Source organism: Centroberyx gerrardi, chromosome 15, assembly GCF_048128805.1.
Source record: "Centroberyx gerrardi isolate f3 chromosome 15, fCenGer3.hap1.cur.20231027, whole genome shotgun sequence".
In the NCBI taxonomy this organism is placed as follows: domain Eukaryota; kingdom Metazoa; phylum Chordata; class Actinopteri; order Beryciformes; family Berycidae; genus Centroberyx; species Centroberyx gerrardi.
In genome coordinates this window covers 9,747,737-9,771,550 of record NC_136011.1, presented here as the reverse complement: position 1 = coordinate 9,771,550, position 23,814 = coordinate 9,747,737, and the positions used below count along the sequence as shown (strand labels likewise).

The 23,814-nt window shown below is 45.6% G+C and overlaps 1 protein-coding gene across 3 annotated transcripts in view; it reads right to left on the bottom strand.

The window, feature by feature from the left end:
• The window catches only part of arid4b (AT-rich interaction domain 4B), a 37,883-nt gene that overhangs the window by 2,374 nt on the left and 11,695 nt on the right, over positions 1–23,814 (bottom strand). Inside the window, exons 3-23 of one of the 3 annotated variants that reach the window (XM_071894399.2) lie at positions 22,925–23,035; positions 19,996–20,061; positions 19,574–19,664; positions 19,134–19,213; positions 18,607–18,698; positions 16,007–16,148; positions 14,566–14,645; positions 10,715–10,791; positions 9,517–9,665; positions 9,315–9,387; positions 8,605–8,699; positions 8,398–8,495; positions 7,793–7,994; positions 7,426–7,649; positions 4,186–4,368; positions 3,137–3,221; positions 2,843–3,050; positions 1,477–2,709; positions 1,188–1,298; positions 592–816; positions 32–178 (exon numbers count right to left, since the gene is read on the bottom strand). In XM_071894399.2, coding sequence (XP_071750500.2) covers positions 32–178; positions 592–816; positions 1,188–1,298; positions 1,477–2,709; positions 2,843–3,050; positions 3,137–3,221; positions 4,186–4,368; positions 7,426–7,649; positions 7,793–7,994; positions 8,398–8,495; positions 8,605–8,699; positions 9,315–9,387; positions 9,517–9,665; positions 10,715–10,791; positions 14,566–14,645; positions 16,007–16,148; positions 18,607–18,698; positions 19,134–19,213; positions 19,574–19,664; positions 19,996–20,061; positions 22,925–23,035 — 3,772 coding nt within the window. The remainder of the gene's footprint in view (positions 1–31; positions 179–591; positions 817–1,187; positions 1,299–1,476; positions 2,710–2,842; positions 3,051–3,136; positions 3,222–4,185; positions 4,369–7,425; positions 7,650–7,792; positions 7,995–8,397; positions 8,496–8,604; positions 8,700–9,314; positions 9,388–9,516; positions 9,666–10,714; positions 10,792–14,565; positions 14,646–16,006; positions 16,149–18,606; positions 18,699–19,133; positions 19,214–19,573; positions 19,665–19,995; positions 20,062–22,924; positions 23,036–23,814) is intronic. The other 2 variants (XM_071894400.2, XM_071894401.2) reach the window with 2 other exon arrangements.

Genomic DNA, 23,814 nt, shown 5'->3' with positions numbered 1-23,814 from the left:
TAACGGTTGACATCACAGGAAGATGACTCACTTTCCCGTTCCTTCTTCTTCATGCGTTTTCGTCGTCGGTCAATGGAGGCCACCTCAGATTTGAGGGAGAGGTAGTGGTTCCTGATGTCCTGCAGCTTCTCCTGAAGAAACGAGATCCTCTCCAGGCTGCTCATCTTCTCCAAGTCCGCTGGGTGGAACATAATGTATTTTAGGATGTTAGGTCTCTAAGACACAGACACGAGGACATACGGCTGCAGTGCTCCGTCTACTTAATGATGTATCAATGACAAACACTTTCTTTGCATTTTTCCAAATCATTAAAGTAGTTTACAAATAAAATAGCAGGCAAACTCTATAAAATATTATAAATATATTATAGCAAAAGTAGAATGCAAAATTAATGCAAAGTGAAACTGAAGATAAACTAGAATAAATAAAAACAGCAAGTTTATGAAAGTGAGTTTTTAAGAGACTACAAAGAAGATTTTGACAGTTAATATCCTCAGGCGAAGGCCTCTCCTATGGGTCCTAATGAAAAAGGCAGATTTCCTTTAATTTTCCAGTGTACGCCAACAAACTTGTCAGCAGTCTGACACTTACACATCTGGAAGCTCCACTTGTAGACGCGTGGCGTTCTCCCGTGGTGTTCGCGGTGATGGGGGTGGTCAGGGTCACCCTGCTTGTGGTACTTATGGCTCGAAGGCGGAGTTCGCCCGGGGCACTTGGGCGAAATGGCAGCCTTCACGTCTGATGCATTGTTCTTGGAGGCAGGTGATTTGGCAGTGCCCTCAACAACAGACTGGTCCTCACTGTCACTGCTGTTGGCTGCAGGAGCGAAGGAGGCAGTGATCAAGAGACGGACAGCGATCAAGCAAAAATGTCACTTTGTTAATATAATGTCCGCAAGCTAGTAAATAAATGCTCTCTGTAAACATGAAGCAGAAATACAAAGTACCACTACTTAAACTTAAAGCACTCCGAATATACCGATATACCAATATCTAGTACTTTACTTGATATCCAATTTTCTTATGTAACTGATCAATTGACACAAAGTTCAAAATCATAAAATAACATGGTACTCAGTTGGTTCTTGGTAACTGATACCAGTACTGGAAGCATTCAAAGTAAGGCCATTTGAAGTGGGAAGGACAGCAGGAAGCCGGCAATTCTACTTCGACATCTCTCTTACTTACCTGTTTTCCTATTCTTTTTGGGAGGCACACCTAGGCTCTTGCGGTTTGGCTTGTGTTTCTTTGAGGCTCCACCTGTCTGTGATTCTTTTTGCCGCTTCTGACTCGCAGATGCTACAAAGCAGACGCATGGAGATGGTGAGGGAATAGACAGACTGTGAAATGAGTTGTCAGCTTTATGCATGATTATTTCTAGAAAGTACCCCCGCCTTAAAAAAAGATAAATAAATAATGAAGTCTGCCACTGCGAAACACAAAGCACTTGACAAAGTTTATTTGCCGTCATTCATACCTTTGGACTTCTGTTCACTCTCCTGTTGACTGCTGCTGCTCAGCTCTAGGCTGCAGTTGCTGTTGCTGTTGCAGGAGAGGCTGGCGTCAAAGGCTTTGGAGGGGGATCCTGCCCCTTCATCCTGCGGGAGGTCCTGCAGCTCCCCGCCCAGACTCTCCACTTCCACTGTGCTGCTGTCGGTCTCGCTGCGCCCGCCCGCGGCTTCCTCCTGTATGGGTCCCGGGGGAAGGGCGGCAGAAGCCGGCTCTGAAGGCAAGGCGGGGGCTATAGACGGCGGAGGGGAGGAAGGCTGCGCTCGGCCGGAGTCTTCCACGGCGCTGCCCCCCATCGAGGGCGACTCGGGCGTAGTTGGTGGCGTGTTGAGTACAGAGTTGCTGCCGCTGCTGGGAAACTCCTGCAGTTTGTCGTTGTCCATCTGCTCCTCTGAGGCTTCATCCTCAGGCCCGGCGTCCTGCTCTGCTCGGGGCTCCTCCAGGACCGCGGACACGGTTGGGGGCGGAGAGTTGGCAGCCTCTGTGTCCGAGTCAGAGAACAACTCCTTCAGGGTCTTCTTGGGCCACTGGGCCTGGATACTTGACCACACGTCCTTCTGGCCCTTAGTACGTACAGCAGGTCTTTCCTCTGCACTCCCAGGCATTTTAACCCTCTTGTCAGGGATCTCCCAGAACCCAGAGGTTCGGCCAGTTTTGGTCTTCTCCTTCATCCCGTTGTACTTCTTAGAGGGGGAACCTTTGGCTTTTGGGCGACTCCGCTCACTTTCCTCAGCCTGGGACTCAGCAAGTGGTGGCCCTTCATCTTCTGAACTGCTGCTGGATGAGGCCCCCCTCTCCTCCCCTGGACCGGCCCCTCTCTCCTCTAGCTTCCTGGGAGAGCTTCCAGGCAGCCAGTCTGCACTCCTGGTGTTCCTGGTCTTGGCTTTGGATGGGCCTTTTGGGGTCCTCTCTGCTGCACCCTCAGATTTCCTCTTCCTGGTGCTTGCCTCTCCCTCCAACTCTGGTTGGCTTCGGCGCTTCCCCACCTCTGGACCCTCTGGACTGACTGGATCTTGGCTCTTTCCTGAGACTGAAGGAGGTTTGGATACTTCAGGAGGGGTCCCACTCTCCCATCGCTCTGATGTCTGTGGGGGCTCTGGTGGGCCCTTCCTGAGGCTGCCACGGCAACCTGGGCGATCATCTTCATTATGATCCCCTTCCTCATCTTCATGCTCACTTTCGTCTGTGGAAATCTCAGAGGCTGAAGCAAACGAGACAAAATTTAGTTTCAGTAGCATGGCAACAGAACCACAAATAATCAACCACTTCAGAGTCAAACAGTCCTAATCTGCTGTAAGTGTGCATGAGGACTACAGGCTCACGAGTGTTGCTACCTTGCAGGCCATTGAGGATAGAAGTAATTTCTATAGACTTGACTGGAGACTGCTGAGTCCCTTTGTCCTCACCCTCCTCCATCTTGGAAAAGACATCCTGACCCAGGCCACATTTGGAGCGTGGGACACGGTTATTGTTGGGTGAAGGGCCGAGGTCTTCTCTGTCGTTGAGCCTCTCCAACCTGTCTCGCTCCCTCTCTGCTTTGTTCTGTTGGAATTTAATACGGTCAGTGGTTCACTTCACAGTATGAACTTAGCTGGAATTCGAAAACATGTAACTCTCCAAACTCATACCTTTATTTTTTTGCGATGCTTTATTTTTGGTACATTCTTATTGGCCGGGCGAACAATCTTGTCTGCCTTGATCCATTCATCATATCTAATGGAAAATACAAAGACAAGAAACAATCTCATCACTCAGATCTTAGGAAGGAGCTAAAAACATTCTCTCTCACACAACCCACCACACAGACAGCTCTGACCCCAACTTGTTGCTGTGATACAATAAGCCTCAACAGCAAAGGAAGAGATCCAATGGTATTGTGTGGAAAAGACAAACCTTTACAATGAAGAAAGAAACATTATGAAAACCGACAACCACAAAAAACAAATTCAAGAAAGTTCCAACAGTACCAAGGGTGCTACTTGGGTCATATGAAGGAAATGAAAGTTTCACAACGTCACACACGACAGACACAATGCAGAGAACATCCCTCTATCTTTTATAGAGTGCTAGAGGACCACACAACAACATTGAGACGATGAAATACGTAAACTGGTCTCACTAGAAAGCAGGAAAGTTAACCTCTTTGTCATGGTACCCTAACACTCTACTTAACACTGCATTAACCCTGGCCCATTGGGGAGGGGGGAGAGGGTTGAGAGGTAGAGGTGAGTGTAGCAGCACTTTATTTGGCCTTTCAGAGAGATCCCAAGGGTGGCCTACATTATTACATTATACTGTATACTCCAATGTTCTGTGATGGTTTAGCCAAAACCATTGCCAAAAGTAAAATTGGCTAAAATTCAGCCCGTCTGTAGACTTCGTTGAGACAGACAGCAGGGGGACAGACAGACAGGGGATTCAGTCAAAACTGAGTGAGGAAAGCTAAGGAATGTTACATATCAACCCAATTCTGTTTCTGCCACTAGATGGCTCAATGTAATCCATAATCAGAGTACTGACTAAGGGACTTTAGTAGAATTGTGAGGGAGGGATGTATCTGTTACTGCCGTGGGGATACCCACGTAGTGGTGATCCCTTGAGCTGAATTGAAGGTAAGAGATGTCTTTTTAGAGGGTGAATATAGACATTAGGTGATTCTCCCCAGGTCCTGTCTTACCTGACGTTCCAGCCACAGTAGTGCACCAGGTAGAGCACCTCTCCCCCCTCCACGTCTGCCTCTTTCACAGTGGCCTCGTACGTCTTCAGATTGCGGCCTCGCCCATACCTCACCTGCACCTTCATCCCCGGGGGGTAACACTCAAACTCCTCCCCTTCCTCCCCCTCCTGACTGCTGTCATCCCTGCAAGAAAGACAGTTCAGCACTTCCTGGCCCTAGGCTGCCCCATTGAACACCAAAGCCCCACCCACACCCACCCTCCTCACTGCCTGGTTCTAGGAAGCCTATTTCCTGCTAAATTCACTCCACCCTGCCCTGCCCTGTCCTGTCCAATCCTGACCAATAACAACAGTAGGTCCCTTAACTAAAAACTACTAAACATTTCCCTCCTCACATTTTGTCTGGTAGTAAGGAGTCATACACTTTCCATCTAAAACTTCCACTCTTGTCCTCCCATAACTCTACTCCAGTGTGTAACCTACAGCAACCTACAGTATACACAAGCTCTCAAAGAACAGTACATGGAGGGTTTCAGCAATAAATACATCATACTTTCATGACAAAAATCAAATTCAATCATCTTGTATGGGAAATGAAACTACCGTTAGGCCATCTAACCCTACATCCACACACAACATACGTAGGACTCTCATTCACACACACACTGGCTAGGGGTTCAGTAAGAGGCAAAACAGCCACAAGGAGGAGCTAGTGGGGAACAGTCAGTAGGTCGAAGCTGGAGGGTACGGGCGGTGGAGTGCCAGTTTAGGCGCAGGGGCCACAGGGGCAGGTTAGCACGGCAAAGCGCAAGTTGGCAGGCAGCACAGCAATTTAAAGCAAGACTACAGCATTGAGAGGAAGCACGACTGCAATATCCAATTTGGGTTGCTGCCACAAAGAACAGTTACAAAACACTACTCCACACAATCCCTCTCATAACTACTGCTTAGAGCATGCACTTTCTGCTGACAGCTGATATTCAACAAGCCACAGTGACGAAGATGCACTTATTTCAGCAGCAGTCCAAGTCTGACGATTTAAGAAACTGTTTCTCTTCTAAGGCTGGGGACACACTAGAAGACTTTAAAAATCCCAACTTGTTTTTGGAAAAGCACTGCATCACATACATAACGGATTTCACTGATTTTTTTGTCCCTCAGTGGTAAATATGCTCACAGTTGACGATGAGGCAATGACAGGGTATCACACACTGAGTTATGACAGATTATCCTGCTGACTCCTAAAATGTCACTAACGTCAGGACCTCCAATCTTTTGGAAAATTGCGTGATTCAATGTTAATCAATATATATACCATTAATGTGCACATTAATGCAATGTGCATTAATGTGCACTGAAAAAAAAATAAAATAAAAAAAAATAAAAATGGCAGAAAAAAACATAAAGCCAGAATTTGGGTATAGCCGAGGCTGGAGAGACAGTCAATGTGGGCTGAACCTGGAGGTGAGTAGAAGATGATGGTAGTTTGGCTAGTAACTTACATTCATTGTAGAACGGGAGTTCGGCAACATTTCATTAATTATTATCATTCATATAACTTTTAAATATAACTCTTCCACCTCAACCCACAGTACACTGGGCTCTCATTGGCTATTGGCGGCCTCTGCTCTTGGAATGAATCTGTCTCTCAACACACTACAGGACCTGTCCAGATGTCGGGTTGTAAATGTCAAACTTGATATGATCGGGGCGGCTCAGATCAGATCAGTCTGCCAGTCGATCACTGTGGGATTGAATCTGTAAAACCTTCACACCACCAGATAATCTGAGCAGACCACTGGTCCCAGCCAAGCGATTGTGGGGATGTCCAAATATGATGCTAATCGGCCCGATAATCCTCTAGTGTGCCCGGGGCCTTAGATGATATAACTACAGAGATAGTGCTACTAAGAGCAACAGCACAAGTTGGGGGCAGCCTGAAGTTGAGGAAGTCTGTTATCCCTTCAACCAGACACATAAGGAACTGTGGCAAATCTTTGGACTCAGTTCTGTCAACTGTGGCAGTAGTACTAGCCAGTACCCAGTGGCTTTGTTTGTGAGAAGAACTCTGTTGCCTCAAATCTAAAAAAGGAAGCTTCTGAAGTTATCAAGCAGCCTTAACACGAATGTCTTACTTCATATTATCCATTATCTGAAGCCCAAACTGGAGCGTGAAGAAATAGACAGAGGCTAAACTGGACAGAGAACACTAATCTAGACCTTCTGGACAGAACAGAATGGGTGAAAAAGCATCTAACTGAGACCAAAGCATTCAACTAAGCAGAGTAATCATTTGTCCACACTGCAAGAAAAAGGCAGTTGCAGTTACTTTTTCAAAATGTGCCTCTAGAGGTTACTGCCTTTAAACTACTATCTTGCCTCGAGAGTTCTAATGCATCAGTGACAACGCTAACATACTGACATGGAACATTTAATAAAGCTGAACACCAAAAGCCACAAAATGAGAAAAAAGACAGAGAGAGAGAGAAAGAGAGAGAGAGAGAGATAGAGAGAGAGAGAGAGAGCTGAGCGCAAAGAGCTTTGACAGAGATCAGGGCAGTGCAGAAAATCTAGAGGAGCACAGCCATGTTTCACTGTGTGCCGACTGAGTGAGCCTAGCCATGTTCAAAGAACCCTAGCCAGAGTGAGAGAGAGAGACAGAGAGAGAAAGAGAGAGACGGAGAGAAAGAGAGAGAGCGAGAGAGAGAGAGAGACCACAGCACGACATGCCAGTAGACAGGTAGCAGTCAGGCTTTGGTGCTCTTAGATGTCTCTGCCAGCTGGTGCCGACTAAGCCATGAGAAATAACAGCACAGAGGGCAGTGGGTAAGAGCTTATTTAGAAGAGAGGAGAGGAGAGCTCAGGTAGGACGAGTTTCCCTCTTTCTCTGTCTAGAGTGGTTAAATAGCAGGTAGAGTTGGATTGGAGGGGGTATGGGGGGGTTAAACCTCTGTTTGAGGCCAGAGGGGCCATCGCTCCTCAGCTGCAGGATATGCTTACGGTGTCATTACACTGCCACCAAGGAGAAGGAGGCCTCAACTTGATGAAATATAGGCCTATCTTTTTAAGAGCATATGTGTCTGGAGAAACATATGAATAAAGCATTGATGCCAGATTGAATAGGGAAACTGTTTCACAATCCAGATACCCTGTGGAGCTGAGGAGAGGCCGTGGAGCTAGTGTTGGAGGATTTTACCACGGCCCTACACTGGTGGAGGGACCGTCGCTTCGGACCACCTACCCAGAGTTGTCCTTGCCCTCCTGCTCCTCCTCGGGCTCCTGCTTCATGTTCTCGGCCCCGAGGCGCGCCATCGACGTGCCCTCGTCCGCGTCTCCCTTGTGGGGGCCGTCGTCTTCGTCGTCGTCGTCGTCGTCTTCGTCGTCGTCGTCGTCTCCGCCGTCCTTCTGCTCCGTCTTTGACGATTCGGGCTCCATTTTGTTCCTGGCCGAGTCGCTTTTCTCCTCCTGCGGGAGAGGGATGCTTTTACTACATCACACTGGAGAAGTGTCTTAAAAATGAGGGACACCGTTTAGAGATGTATCTTACATATGAAAGGCAGAGGACGAAGCTTTAACATGAGACAAAATAAAGGATTAGGAGAACGCACCTTGCAGACGACAGGCTGCACGCTGCAAGGCTCTCCGTCGAGGTGGGCTTTCTGCTCTTCTCCAGAGCCGGACGCCGTGGGGGCGGTGCCTCCGGCCTCGCCCTCGGGCTTCACCTCCCCCTTGGGACCCTGTTTCAGAGGGAGGTCCATCCGGAAGGTGATGGCGGTGGAGGTGCAGTACTCCTCAAACCCATACAAGTACCTGCAGGAGAACACATCCACATCCACTCCTTGTTAACACATCCGACAAGGACCCTATGTCTAATTTTACCACTGCTCTCAAAAGCATGCACGTCATCACAGTTGTGATAATGAGCATGCTTATCACTCAGTGAAACCTTAACATCTGCTTTGCTGTCTCTGCACTGCTAAAAGTTAATTCTGCAAAGGCCGAAATAGGTTTTTATTGAGGATTCTGCTGAAAATGGAAGCTGTAAAAGTTGTATGAAAGACATACAGTTGTACTTAAGAAAAGTAAAACGCGCTACAAACTGCATGTCAACTTTGATGAATGAGTAGAGTGTACAGCAGTAGAGAACAAAAGCCGTGTCTGCCCAACAGAGTTGAAAGCTATACAGAGACGTGGAGGTAGAGTCTGTACGTACTTGCGATAAGCACATTTGACATTGTAGCCAGCGGCTGAATTGAGCACAGGGATTCCCAGATCTTGATAGACTTGCTTCCAAACTGAGCCGCTCTCAATCTGTTCAAACATGGGAGAGAGGAAGACAGTTCCAGAGTCAGTCAGCATCCAAAAGGAAAATCGTGACCAAAATTAAACCGTGTGAACAAGATGCCAACGTGGCACTCACGTTGTCGAAGCCTCCCAGTTTGTTCACTAGCCTGTAGAGCTTGAAGAGGTTGAGGTTCCTGTAGCCCAGTACAGGCCGCTTGTTGATTGGAGTTCCTGAAGAAGAGACACATGGAGCGGGTTGAGATGACAGACAATCTAACATTTAGTTAGAAACCTGCTGGAAACTAGTTATTTAACTGAGTCAGGCCTTGTAAGTGGCAATTGTGAGTATTTTTTTTATTATTTAAGACCAATTTCACAACCAAAATAAAACAAAAAGCTGGCAAAAACAAACTATTTTCGACGATTTTGGACATAGTTAATGAAAGTTATAACTTATAACAAAGTAAATGAAGCAATATAAGAATAACAAAATCAGCAAATTCAATTTTTAGGGACATGATGTCCAACATGTTTGACATATTGTACTAACCCTGTTAATATACAACAGTAGTGTAATACAGTAATGTAATACAACATAAGAAAACCCACACTACTGACAATCCAATTCAAATCTTTTGGTGAAAAATTTGCCATATTCTGTTTGTCTTATTTTTCAACTCTGTCCTGACTAAATATCACTAAATGAAAATAATCTGTCAATACCACTATGTAATTTTATAGTTGCATCAAAAAGAAACTAAATACAAATTTTAAGCATTTTTAAAGCCTTAAAGAGAAAAGAGCTTTTGAGGACCTGCAGATTTATTGATGGCAGCCTGGACTCACCTCTGTCTTCCATGAACTTGTACAGCTGCTGCAGGAAGTTCTCCCTTTCCTCTGGGAACGGCTCCACTTCCTCCTGCAGACAGGAAATGGGGAAGTAAAAAAAATAATTGGGTTTGACTCACGGAGAGGAGGCTGTTCAGATATCAGCCAAGATTGGGTATCATTTTACTCCGAGGTTGCAGGGACAGAGCGTGTATACTACCTCCTCCTCTTCACTGCTGGCATCTTCCTCCTGCTCCTCCTCTTCCTCGTCGTCGTCGTCCTCGCTGCTGGAGCTCTCCTCCTTCACCTCCGTCCTCCAGGTACTGGGCACCGCCAGCTGCTGCTGGAACTCCAAGGCTGCATCCAGCGCTGTCAAACACACACACACACGTGTTAAACTCAGTCGTTACATATTTACCACATGATAAGGGCACTGTGTGTGAAGGGTGAGAAATTTCATATTTCATGAATAGAGAGAAGACATTAATGACATTTTGCTGATTTCTTTTTGCATCTAGCAGATGTAATATAAAAGCTAGTAAAATGTCATTCATGAAACAATTGTAAATTTAAGACTTTACTTTTTTTTGGCGATGTGGCTTGAAATCAATCTCACAACCCCTGTCACTGGGTGTTTGGAGGGAAGCAGGACGATGGGTGTGCATGTTTGTGTGTGTGTGTGAGCGTGCGTGTGTGCTGGCCCAGCAATGGAGCGATGAAGCAGTAAATGAAACTGAATGAGAGCAGAGCAGCATCAAACAAAATCATCGACTAACACAACTATTCAACTGCATTTTGATGACAGATTCCAGGTACTGCTCTGCGAAAAAAACACTGGATCACAGTTTCGGTGCCACAAATATTAGTGCATTCTAGACTCTGAACGTAACAGGAACTCGGAGGAAAACTAGGACTATGTAAAAAGACGTTTGAAAAGCAACCGTGGAAGAATGCAGCCTGAGAAATCTGTGAGGAATATCTGCAGTGGCTCCCGGCAGCAAGAGCGTTCAGCCACACTGTCGCAGGTGGGTTTAAGTGGCGTCTAACCACCTTGGCAGACGGTTGCTTTATGCTTTTACAATGCAAGAAATGTCACAGTTGTGAGTCAACCACCTGTGAATACCGAGAGGCTGATAATAATAAAAAAAAAAAAAGCTGTTTTCAAACTGTAATTATGAGAGAGTACGAGCTGTGCCGCAGACAAAGTGGGCACTATATAAAAAGCCTGGTAAGGACTTCAAACAAAAATAGACTTTGCGGTGACAGGAACCCTTCACCGGTGCAAAACAGCACTTCCCTTTCTTCAGCCTGCCTCCCTGCAACCCGCTCACACTGCAGACACACAGACCAAGACGTAGATGCCGGCGACTGGCTGCGCTCTGTGCTCCAGTTCTTTCAGCCCCGCGGCGTCGACTCACCTGGTTTGAGCCCCGCGTCGGCTTTGGGAGGAGAGTCGCTGTTCATCTCGCGAACGTCCTTCCGCAACACCATGTAACTGCAACACAAAGCAACTCTGATCAACATGCGGACAGTATGAAGTGTCACAAAGCCCATATGAAATCATGGCACATTTCTCCACAGATCACAGAGTTGAATCTTGGGTATAGTAAGTATCAGTTCAAAAAAGGTAATAATCTTTTTGCCATTGCGGCATTTCATTTTGTACTTGGACACAATTTAGCTTTATATACGATGAATAGTAAATTGAACTCTGAAGTATCAAATTTGAAGTCTGGTGAAGTACTTGTTAGTAAAGGGATAAACAGCTTGGGGTACAGCTGGGTATCTGCTTTAACACTCGCTCAGCTGGATATTAGGGCCGCCCAGGGCCACCCTAACATCTTGTTAATTAAAGCGCTGGCAGGGAGAAAACAACTCCTCTCTCTGTGATTCTAACCTCGCAGCATGCCACCAACAACAACCTCAAAACTCGAGTGGACACAACGAGCGGGTCAGGTCACGATCGGACGCGCGGATTACTTTATCACGATCGGCGTCTTGATAAAAGGGCCGTGTTCAATTGCATAATGTCACTGCGTCTCGCATCAACCGTCACCGATATGATTCATGAGAACAATTCCACCTCTCACTCCTGCAACTCTGGAGTAGTTAAGCGCAGGCCGTTTGGAAGATATATACGGCGGCTCCTTCTGCATCGGTGGAGTTTGTTTGTAAGCTGAAGGTAGTGCAAGGCCGGCTTTAGGGTGCCGGAGAGACGCTTTTGCAGCGGTACCTGCTCACCTAGGTAAGTAGCTGAGCTGATCCAATGGCTAGATTTGCCATGGACTGAATTTAAAGGGGGCCAAGTGTAGTGAGGCTGAAAAGGATAAAAATAAAACTCCCCATGTTGAAATACGGCTGGCGGACACTCATCCTGAATGAGCCTCGTCCTTCATTATTCATTCTAAAACTGACACTCACAGAGATTATGTCAATACTGCTGAAACCGCTCTGCATCGCTGCCTTGCTGGCCAATATGAAACACAAACTAATCAACCATTTGTTCAACTAAGTGAGCTTTCGGTTACAGATTACCTAGCAATACATTATCTAACGTGTCATCCCCTTTCCTATCTTTAGCCCTCTCAGAGTGAAGCCAGATAACATTAACTGTGACTTCTGTGACTAAGTGGGCAGCCAGTCAATGCTAGACGGTCAATTCTATCCCTACTTCTTGTTGTCATAAAATGCTTTGGATGCCTCTGCTTTTTAAAAAAACTCATTTCGGCAGCCCAGTTAGTGTGACAGCCTGAGTTAAAAACACCAATTCAAAATAATTAAGCTGTCTTTTTTGTGCGTGCTTCCTTAGGGTAGCGCAGGCAAGTTTGCAAGTCAGCCAAATAAGCAAAAGTAGAAGGGGGCTTCTGTTTCTATTGTCACTTCGGTAACCAGATCAGACCAAGTGAAAATAACCGCTTCCTGAAAACTCCCGTCTCCCCTCTGGACGTGACCTTGCTTTGCCCACGAATGTTTTCCAAAGCCATTGTTTCTGAGAGGACGCTCAATGGTTAATATCACTAGCAGTCGTCAAGCCCCCCCCCCCCCAAGCAAACAGCGCTGACCGTGGTGCAGGAGAGGTCAGAAGGCTTATGCATGGGACCTCTCCTTAAAAAACACATCACACAAGGAACAATAATTTCACTACAACCCTAATGTGAGACAAAATAAAAGAGGGTGAAATAAATGAGATTAAGAGTAAATGTACCATGGCACTTGGATCCATCAGACAAGCTTTATAAACTACCAATAACAGGTGTGAGGGGTGAGGAGGCGTAGACTGTCTGAATGTCTGGTATTGTATCCATGCACTTGGGAATCCACTACGAATTACACTGAGCAAAGATTCCGTTTGGTAAATGTATTAGAAACATTGTTTGTGCAGCAAAAAATGTCTTAGAAACTTTTTCTGCACTCTGAGTAATCGTTGAGGGCTGGTAGCAGGAGTTGTGGCCCATCTGGTATTACAGTAAACAAGACACAGATTGATCAAACTGTAATATAATATAAAAGAGGCATGCCTGATGGATCAAACTGCTTGTTTTCCTGAAAATACCCAGTGCCCGCATCACCTATGAGTAACAATACTGATGTGCTCTTCTCATCTTTGTTTTTTATCCACCAGAACCAAATGGACTCCGGTAGATGAAACCTGAAAATCTCACTGATAACAACGCAGATTATTACATTTCTCTGCATTATTATTTTTTTGCTTTCGCCCAGGGATATAATGAAGTTGGATCTTTCTCATGATTGATGAAATTCTGTTTACTCTCCAAAACACTTGAAAATCTTCTATGTGTCAGTGCCTGACTTTATTGATGTGATAAATCAAAATGTTACATAACAGGAAAGAAATGATCTTCGTCTGAGGCACACGACTGCTATCCTGCGATGTCATTTGGAACAAAAGCTACCTGGTATCATAGGATGCTCAGAGAGGAAGCAGCTAATGGGTAGCTGTTACCCCCCACCTCAACAGCAGCACCCAGTTCCAGCTACTCAGACAGCTGATAAGGAAGTGACCCGAATGAATTATAGTACTTCCATTTCCTCTCTGGATAATCATCTGTTATCTTATCCCTCTCATCAGCTCTACCTCTCACCTCCCAGCCAGCCAAACTACAAATGATAAGAGGGCCTCTTCATACTCCTGCTGCTGCAAATATGTCTTCAGGTGCGTATGGAGCGGATTAAGGGACATGCCGATGAGTTACGCAGGACGTTTAGTGTGGAATGCGGACTCGAGGCCTGAGACAGGAGGCCTGGCTGCTCTGCCATCAATGGAATGCAAACAGACTGTAAGGTAACCTTTTGGCGGAGTGAGCAGAAAGCAGATTGATTGATGGTGAGTTTTGGACCATGTTTCTACACACGCAGAGTGAGTGGCCTGACTGCAGTAACTAACCACCAGCTGAGGAGATCCTCTTGACAGGACTTCTCTCTTTGCCGGAGACACATAACACAATCAGACTGTGTGGTTCCTCACTGAAGGGCAGCTTGTAGGGAAGCTACGCTACCTTGCCTCGCCAGTAAGTTACAGCCTGAGGGGAAAATCAGCCCAGAGCTGGCAGGAAAGGAATCTCTTAACTCCTGCTGGGAACTTGCACCTAGCATGTGGCATAACTATTTAATGAGCTCCGGCCATTCTCACTTTGTAAATGTTATGCGGTGAAATTGCCACAGACGAATATTCTCACTGCATAAAAGAGCTGAACAATACACTGAATTCATACGGACATTGCAATATGAAAGAATGCAATATCTTGGAAAGGCTGATATTGCATTATTTTAAAAGGATGCATCATAGGCATTTTAATTCATTTTTAAGATAGACACAGTCAATGAGTCAAGTAGTGGAAATAAGAAATGTTTCACAATCCTCCCTCAAGTCCAGAAATACTATGTTATTTGGAGACTGATCATGAGGGGGAAGTTCAGGAGAGAGTGGAGTAATGTAGAGCTACTGGAAGTGATTCAAACCACATTAAAATAAATGTAAAAGTTAAAGCTAATCTTAAAAAAAATAAAAAATTATATATGTATATATAATATCTGCTAGAATAATACTATACTATACTATATTGTGCAGCCCCATAGCATGCCTCACAATAGGGTGCACTCAAGCTTGCTCAATATGCAAAGCAGTGCATATGCTTCCTTTAGTAGTGGCATGCAGCAAAAGTGTCCCTTTATGAACCTTACTGACGGACTCATGATGGGCATGCTTTACACATTTTTGATTTTCACCACAATAGTTTGGATGACTCACAATTTCCCATCCTTGAAGGAGCGGACGAAGATGTTGTCCTTCTTCATAGTCACGTCTTCGTGGCAGTCCGGGGAGATGACCTTGATTATGTGCAGAGAAAAGAGAGAGAGAAAGGTCAGGCGAGGTAGAGGAGGGGGGTTGGGGGCGTCAGAGAATGAGTCAATGACTAAAGATGCTTCAGCAAAAGGCCACGCTGATGGATTACAAAATATGCCGTCTACAAAACAAGGACAAGCAAGTGAGTGAGATGAAGAGCGATATGTGAGGGTTTGCACGCCCACTCGCAGCATGTGCTGCTGCTGTTTACTGGAGCTCATGAGCACAACAGTGGGAGTTGTTCCAGTGCCAGGGTCTAAACCAGAGGAGGCAGCGCTGCTGTTATGGAGATTTGATTTCCACCAGGACTCTGCCTGTTTTACTTGACTGCCTGCATGCTCCTGCTCTCTGTCTATATGGCACACGCTTGCATAATGCATGCCTTTGCTTGAACACACAGACTCACATTTGCTCCACCTTACCAATTCCCTCCCTCACATACATGCTGCATTGCATACATGCAAACAAATGCACCCAGTCTGCACACATAACCATTTTCTTGTTACTTTTGTTTAACCGGCAACTAGGAACACACTGTTCTTTACAACCTTTTCCATGTCTCATCTGTTGCTGCGAGACATCTACTAGTGTACTGCTCCACCCCTCTGCCTCAACGCCATACGGTAGCAGTGTAAACAATGGCAGGCTACATTTCGATGTAGTTCCTTGGGCTGTCACAGGGAGGCAGTGTGGAGCTCAGTCAGCAGCACGCCAAGAACAACAAACTCTGGAGGCGGGGCCCTGCTGACTACACAGTAATAGTTAAAGGGACAGCGCACCCCGCCCTCTCCCATTCTCCCAGTTCTACATGTACCACTTACATAAACAAACAACGCCTGTCACCATTTCATTGTGTGCTAACAGTGGCTGAGAGTGAAGGGAGGGTGGAGAGAAAAGGACTGGAAAAGACTGATAACTCTCACGTCACACCAGTGTTTGCCCTGCATTGTTCTACACATCAGTGAAAACACAAGTCATATCTGCTACTTTTCCCCCCCGATTCCTAGGAATTGAGCAGCGTTGCTTTCCATTTCTTTACTCTGCAGAAGCCAGGCATCAACAGTATAATTATTTATTTTTTTTTTTTTCAAATGAGCCACTTGATCCCAACGTAGCAACACTGAGTACATTTCCAACACAGTCTAACATGCTAGATCTCATGGTGGGGAAGTCTAAACCAATAACATCATCCTTAGTGCTGAGGTTACATAACCAGCAGTTTAGATGAAATGGCACAATTGTGTGAGTGGATTGGGAGCCCAGCAGCAGCGGGTCCCTGCTCCCTAACAGTGATGGAGGCACAGGCAGGCAGGCAGGCAGGCAGGCAGGGAGTCGGTGAGCTCACCAGTGCAGGATACCACGTGGTCTTCTTCTTGTCCCCGGTGGCGACCCCCTCCACACAGACCACTTTGCCGAACAGATCCTCATTCTGCCGCTGATCGCTCTCCTCTTCTTCACTGGAGGATGAAGATGACTCTTCCTCTTGACTGTGGAAGAAAAGGACAGTTCACTCACTGGTATGAAGGGCAAAAACCAAACAATTTCATTCAAAAATTGAAAACTATGTTATTCAACAGATTTCAGAAAGGTACAGTGAGCATGTAGACGTATCTATAAAACACATTCTTTTACAGTCACCTCATTCAACAGGAATTACAGCTCAGTTACATAGCATGCCAATTAACAGCTTAATTGCACGCCTTTGAAAATGATCAAGCAGGCTCAGAGTGTACACGCACAACTTAGACACTTGGGCTGTGACTAAGTTTGCAGCAAACCCCTACAGGGAGGTATTTGCTGGAAAATATTCACAACTCCTGAAATTCAAAAATCTATCAACTCTGGTGACTAAAGTCATCGTTGTTGGATGCATGCAGAGCAGTGCCTGCCTCCATATGCTGTAAATGCCTGCATGTCAACAAAATATGTTGCGTAACTACAGGGAACCAGTTGCTTTCCCAAAACCTTGTTCAGATTTAAAGCTGAAATTGATTAAAACATTTGCACTGCTGTGTAAAAACAGAAACTCCCTGGTTGTTCTTCGAAATTGGCAAAGTTGGGATATCACCTTAAATCTATGCTATACATAAACAGGTTAGACAAAGTCACACCAAGAACCAGATTGCATGAGAGGGTCTGGGTCTCTATCAGTGGAGGCAGGCGGAGGAATTTCCATTATCACATTTGCTTTTCATTAAACTTCTGTTGTGTTACGCGACTCTAGATCATTTTTAAAACATCAAAAAAAAGTGGCAGCTCTAAACACACATTAGTGTGATCATCCGTAGCACAACAAAAGCCTCCACTAATTTTCTGCACTTATCATTATGGAGCACAGCGAAACATTAGGCTCACTCTAGTGATGGGCTCGCTCATTAGGATCCGTCTACTGATGAGGCGGCTCGTTCTCCGCTGTCTGACAGCCTGATGCTCCGGCAGGCGGGCAGGCCTCCGCATGGGGAGAGCCTCGCCGCGGCCGGCAGACAGGTGGCCATGTGTCTGAGTGATGCAAGCAGCACCACCAGGCAAACAGATCCCCGGCCCTCTTTTTATGCTTCACTAGGCTGGCTCGGAGCACAAGTCTATGTACATACACACAAGGTCTGGCAGGACTCAACAGCAGTAAATCAGCCAAGCTACTACTACAACAACAATAACAACAACAACTATGCTTTGAGTCACGGTCATAAACAATCAAAGCATGCTAGTTAATCAAAGGAGAGATTAAAATTCATGCAGGCGAGAGTTCTCTCCATATGATGAATGATACTATAGCAGGGAAAGTTGATCAGTTAACCTTGCTATAAAAGACAATAATCTATCAGAACAAGTGATAACACATCTCTTTATAACAGGGTTCCCACACTCATTTGGACATCAAATTCAATGACTTTCAGTGCCTTGTTTGGTGAAGTTTAAGGACTCATAATTGGCATGTTTTGACATTGGTCAAATTGAGACATAGAGGCCTCATCTTTACTCATAATCTTGTCAAGTGTCTTGTGAAAATCCTTCAATTAACTAAATATCCATCAAAGGGTTTTCCTCAGGATGCAAAGTATTGATCCTAGGAAGCAAAGACGCCCAGAGAGCTGAGGCATATTGATGAATTTCGGTGCTATATTTTAATTTAAAAAAATCTTTCAAGGCCATCCATTCACTTTCAAGGCCTTATTTTATTTTTCTCAAATCCATAAACCTTCAAGGATGTCCAGGCCCATGGGAACACTGTTATAACAAGAGATGCAGCCGTTTTGATTTTCTGTACGAGGAGAATAAGTAATCTCAAACTATACTGTAGAGAATTTTCAATCCCAGTAACTCAGGCGTAAAGATACAATTAGTGCACGGGAAGACAACAGGTCCAAGGTGCTAATGTGCAGCTGGGGCTGCTCCAAGTCAATATTGCATCAACGTTCAGAGTAATATTGACTTTCCTCTGAGTACCATTAGGGAGGGTGTCAGAGAATGAGATTATGTAGCGGAGTGTCCTCTTTATAACAGAGAGGAGCCCCAATTATCTCCAGCGCCAAAACCCCTCAGAAGTTCCTATCCCCCTGACGAAAACTCAGTGGTCTCCCGGGAGAAGGCACATCGGAACATAAAACACCCACTGGAACATTTGAGTGAAAGAAAAAAAAACGATAACATTCACCGGGGCCACTGCCTTTCTCCCGCATGCATGCACACACAAGAGCTCTGCTGGATTAAGGAGCAGGAGGAGGCGAGCAGGCTCTCCTCTTCCATGCCTTAGGGGCTGTTTATGAGGGGGATGGAGATGAGAGTAAAGCCATCATTTCAACTTCCCTGTCAGCATACTTAGAGTGGGGGAGCCCGTTACTGATGACTGCGAGTGGATCTCGTACAGCAAATCCCTCTCCAGCAGCACCGCAGCCCCCTGTCACATTAAGTTTCTTTAGTTTGGAGGCGGAGGACAATACTCACACTGGGTTAGATCGCCGGCCGCGGTTGCCCTTCTTGCCGATGACAGGTGTGCCGAAGTGCTCGGGGTTGGTGAGGGGGAGCCTGTCGAGTGTCTGCAACAGAGACAAACAGCAGTGTCACCTTATCAGACCCTAAATGGGAAGGCAAAGGATTTATCCTGTATACCTTGCAGGAATTCTCTCCATGGGATCTTGTCAATGAGGTACTATGACTTCGACAAAAGGAGGGATTTGCCCAGCACCGCGGATAACACCATTTACATTTGGCAAATTTGCTCTGATATCAGTTTACGTTTCCTGGAAATATTTCACACGGCGCATTTCACACAGCAGCTGAACTTTTGAATGCCAATATGGGACCATTCATAAGCAGTCTTTTAATTTCAGCTCTGCTTTCAAGTGCCAGAAAGCACAGTGAGAAAAGATGTGAGACTGTTGGCGATTTGAAAAAAGAAAGAGCCTTGTTTCCCCAGAAAGCTGAGAGTTTGGGCTGGTGTAAAACTGCAGGACAGCACAATAGGGACTTGCCTCGCTCTCTGCAAAGTGACGTGCTCCTTTCAGGCAGAGAGAGGAACGCCTAAGGGTCTTCTCATCGCCATCGTCAAACACTGCAGAGATGAGAGTAGGAGAGACAAACTGTTAGGCTGCTGTATGTAGGCCAGGAGTCCACACACACACACACACACACAAACGCACACTAAAGCACAAACAAACCTCTCCGTCTCAGTTACAAAATGTCTGCTGGTTTTATGATTTGATGATGAAAACAAATTTTGCTCGACTTCCGAGGCTAAGGCAGATCCAACACCAGGCAGTGACGGTCTCGGTTTCTGCTCACAGCTTTATTAGTGCTTCAAGGACCCTCTGCTGGCCGCTTTAAAACAGGACAGAAAAGCCTTGCTCCACGGAGGAGTGGCTTACAAGTGTTTGAAAGAGAAGGGAGAGCAGACAGTTTCATATTGACTTACCAACAGTATATATACTAGCGTCTGTCAGCTTATTGATGGTGGCCTCCTGGTAAACTCCGTCCTGATTCTTCACCTCGACGACAGCACCCACCTGAGCGACACACACACTGCCGTCATTTGGCATACTAACCAATGCTATCTTACTAGGATTAATCTACTGATGTGTTTTAGAATAATGGCTGCGAGAATCATTATAATGGATTGAAATGGCAGACAAAACACAATCTATAAGATCAGATCTGTGATAAACAGCGCAATCATAAAAGACATTCAATTAGTTACAGTCTGAGCTAAACAAAAAAAAACATTGACTGAGTAACAACGTAATTATGGGTAATACTTTTTTAATGGCAATCTGTGTTTTATAGCAATGATCCAACAGTGACAAGCTGTCGCAGCCTCCTCCATCGTCGCTGCCTTACCTTCAGAGGTCCTTTGATGTGTTCATCATGAACCTCAGCCGTGGACAGATCTGGTTTAAAGGTCACCTGGGGAAGGGGGAGGCGAATCAGTAACAAGAGTAAACAAACAATTCCCCAAAGGCCTGACCAGGTCGCATGAATCTTCCACTGCAGAGACAGCATAGTCCTACTAATGCCCCTGGACTTTATAACTGGGCTACACTGATTAGACTGATGAGCTCTTTCTCTCTGTCATGGAATACTTGGAAGTAAAACAGGTTTGTTACTTTAAATCAACAGGATTTAAGATTGCAGACAGGAAAACAATCCTTGGTGTCATGAGAGAACAGTTTCTGTTGTGAATATTAGGGCTACGCTGCCCAACCCCCCCCCCCCCCCCCCCCTCACGGCGTTTGCAGCCTCCCCTCAGTGAGGCACACTAGATCATAATCTGATCAAGCTGTGGTAATCTTGCATCTGCATGACGACCTGGCAACACTGTATGACAGACAGGCAGAAAGGCAGGCGCACACACACTTGCAGGGGTCTACTGTCGCATATCTTCCAAGGAGCACATGTGAAAAGTTTAGGAGAACAATCTGTCTAAATTATTGAAAACACCCATCCCTACTTTGAATATCAAATTGCACATGTGCTTCTTTTTCAGTTTCCTAGGGGGCATGAATTTATTTTTTGAGAGCATATGCAAGTAAAATGGTAGCATATGCTGAAAACCTGGTTTCACTTTTATCTACTATGATTTAGCTTAGAAATCAACCACCACACAAGTGCAGAGAGATGTTGAGCACCGTCTCATAGAACAAGCCTGCAGGTAACAAACTCAGACAATGCTCCCTCTTGAGTCGGTTTCAAATGTAGCAACCAGAAACGGCAATCAAAGTCTCTGTGAAGGCAGGATCAGAGGAATGAATGAAATACAAGCTGAGAAGGATGATAACTCGACATGATAGCGAAATACATACTGTAAGGCGCTCCTGAATTTTCAGGTCATGAAAGACAGGGGAAGAGAATGGTAAAAAAAGCTTCCTGAGGCAGCGTTTCATCAGTTATGGAGATAATTGCATTCCTGCCCCATCGAAGAGAGGAATCCCCTTCCTCATAGGGGACGGGCAGGGAGGCTCCCCTCTCCACAGACAGAGGGGGGGTGACTCTCGCTGCCAAAACCCAAAAGCCTTGGCTACAGAATATCAACACCCCGAACTTTCCTACAGCTTCCTACCTGAGACAGTGGGCTCCTGCATGATTCAACCGAGGCCTGTACACAAACTGTGCGACCGCTTGGATGTAACAACTGGTGAACAGGCTCAGCAGGAGCCTGTAGTCCACTATGTTCAGACCTCCTTTCCTCAAATCAGCCCCAGGGAAAGTTACAGTCGTATGTCCAAAAACTATGCACCGACTGCTGATCAGCAGGCTGTTACACTATACTGAATTCAGAGTAGTTTAGTTAGCATTTCTCCCTCCAGCATCAGCACACTGAAAATGCAAGGATGTTATGCTGTATTCCGTGTTCGAATGACAACATATTGGAAAGAAGAAAGGAAAAAACTACCCACAATGCTGTGGAACATGACTGATGGTAAAATTAACCACTCACGGAGAACAACAACGTGATGCTTAAAACATGTCAGCTTTTGGCTTGAGTATGGTGTGAAGGTTGCATGTTGAATTTGTCATGTACACATGATATTTTTCCACACACTGCTTGTAACAGCACCGTACGGTTAGCAGGGTTAGCACTGACTGAGTGTGTGTGTGCTTAAGTGGTATTGACATAGTGCTAACAGACTTCTTTACAGGTCTTCTAGCACAGATTATCATCATGAATATGAATGACGTACACTTCTTTGCGTTGGGTCTTAGAATCACTCAAAAGACATCAGCGCCATATGCTGCAACCATCTACTTAGTTAAACAAGCAGACAGAGATTAATGAACCACAGAGCTGAAGAGGCATTCATTACAGTGGAATATTCAGAATCACAACAACCCCTGACTAATTGCTATGATTCAACGTCTGTGTAATACAGCGCACATTCACACTATGGTTACCCAAAAATAAATCCCCTCTTCAACCAATTAGTACGGTGATTAATTTATGAGTTGCGACTGTCCTATTAGCTTGCTTTTACCCAACAATAGTTTTAACTAGGAGTCTTGTATGCTGTACTTCGTCGCATTGTTTGTCCCTGTCCATGAGATAAAAAGGCATATAATTTGATGATTTCATCTGCTATGCCAGAATGTCTCTGCTCTTTTGTCTCTACAGGGGAACTACAGTACATTGACATACTGAACAGCCAGCATCCAATCTTTGTTCCTCCCACACACTCTAGCAGAACGAGAGACAAGCGATCTGTCTCTATTGTATTATCCAGATGCTCCAGTCCCACTGGGAAATGAGAGATACTGTACGATGTGCATCATGCCATGCCTTCATCAGCAAGGCATAAAACCAATGGGGAGGCAGCAGTCACACAGCCACACAGCCAGGCAGCAGTGGATGGGGAGGAGAGGGAGGAGACGGAGGCTCGTGAGGACGTGGTGGGCAGCTGGTGGGCTAGTTCAGCCCCTGCATCTAAATTAAAGTTCAATCCTGGGCCCCCTGACCAATTTCTCACCTGTATTTGCAGTGCTAGGAACTTAAACCGATTTTCACCTCCATTTCAGGATGCCTGTGATCCTTACATATGCATGCATTGCTGCATATACAGACAATTTATCTTTCATTTGTACCATCTGAAACCTTAACCCTGGTAGCCACTCTAACTGCTCCCGACTGGATAAAAAGCTGAGCTGTTCCATCCTGAGCGTACCCCCTTCATGCCCCTACGAAGCCCCAACCCCCACTGCACTCCCCTACAAACACACAGCACAGACAGAGAACGAGTTTTAAATTCAATGATGAACAATTTGGAATGTGACTTACCTTGGCCTTGACTAGCCTCTTGGCAGTCTTAATCTTGGCCTCACAGAAAGCCCCTCGGTACTTGGCGCTCACATCCGTCCCCACTGTCAAGTAGGGGGGCTCCTCCAGAGTCTGTGGAAATAAAACGCCAGGAAATCAGTAAATTCAAAGCCAATATATATAGGAATGAACAGACATAACACTTGCCTATGAGAGACTTGTCTGTGAAAACAGCCATGACAGTCTGTGAGACAGCCCCGAGCCTACTGACACAGGTGTATTCTCAAAGCTCAGGCAGGACACACACGCAAACTTCACATAGCCTAGGCCAGCTACACAAAACCCACCCAGCTCAGTGATTCATCCGGGGAAAACGCATACCATCTGCTCTGGGTATTGGAAAACAAGCCTCTGAGGGAGCAAAGAAAAAGGCCACTTGACTACTGCTATGATGACTACAAAGCAGAAGCTATCCGAGACACATAGCAGCATCTTGTGTCATCATTGGATGTTTATCAAACCGTTTTTCCCTCAAGGACAGAAAGGCAGAGGGTGGAATACATAGAAAAACAGGCGTTCTATTTCTAGACGGGGGCAGACAGCAATCCTGGATGTGTACATGTAGTGTAGAGCTGAATTCATTTAAGCTGTTTCTCTAGCCTTAGAAAATTCAACATGCAATAACCTACACAACAGTGGTATATTTAGACAGGGACATTTTGAATAAGGGACAGTCCCGAACTGGGCCACGTTTCCTGATGATGGGACACATCAAGAACAATCTGAATAGGTGTCGTGTGCAACTGGCGAATGCTTCTGACAGCAGGCTTTAATTCAAATGTTCTTTAACGTTGTTTGTGAGCTGGAAAGGAATGTGGTGATGATGAACTAACAAAGTCGGTGGAAGTGCT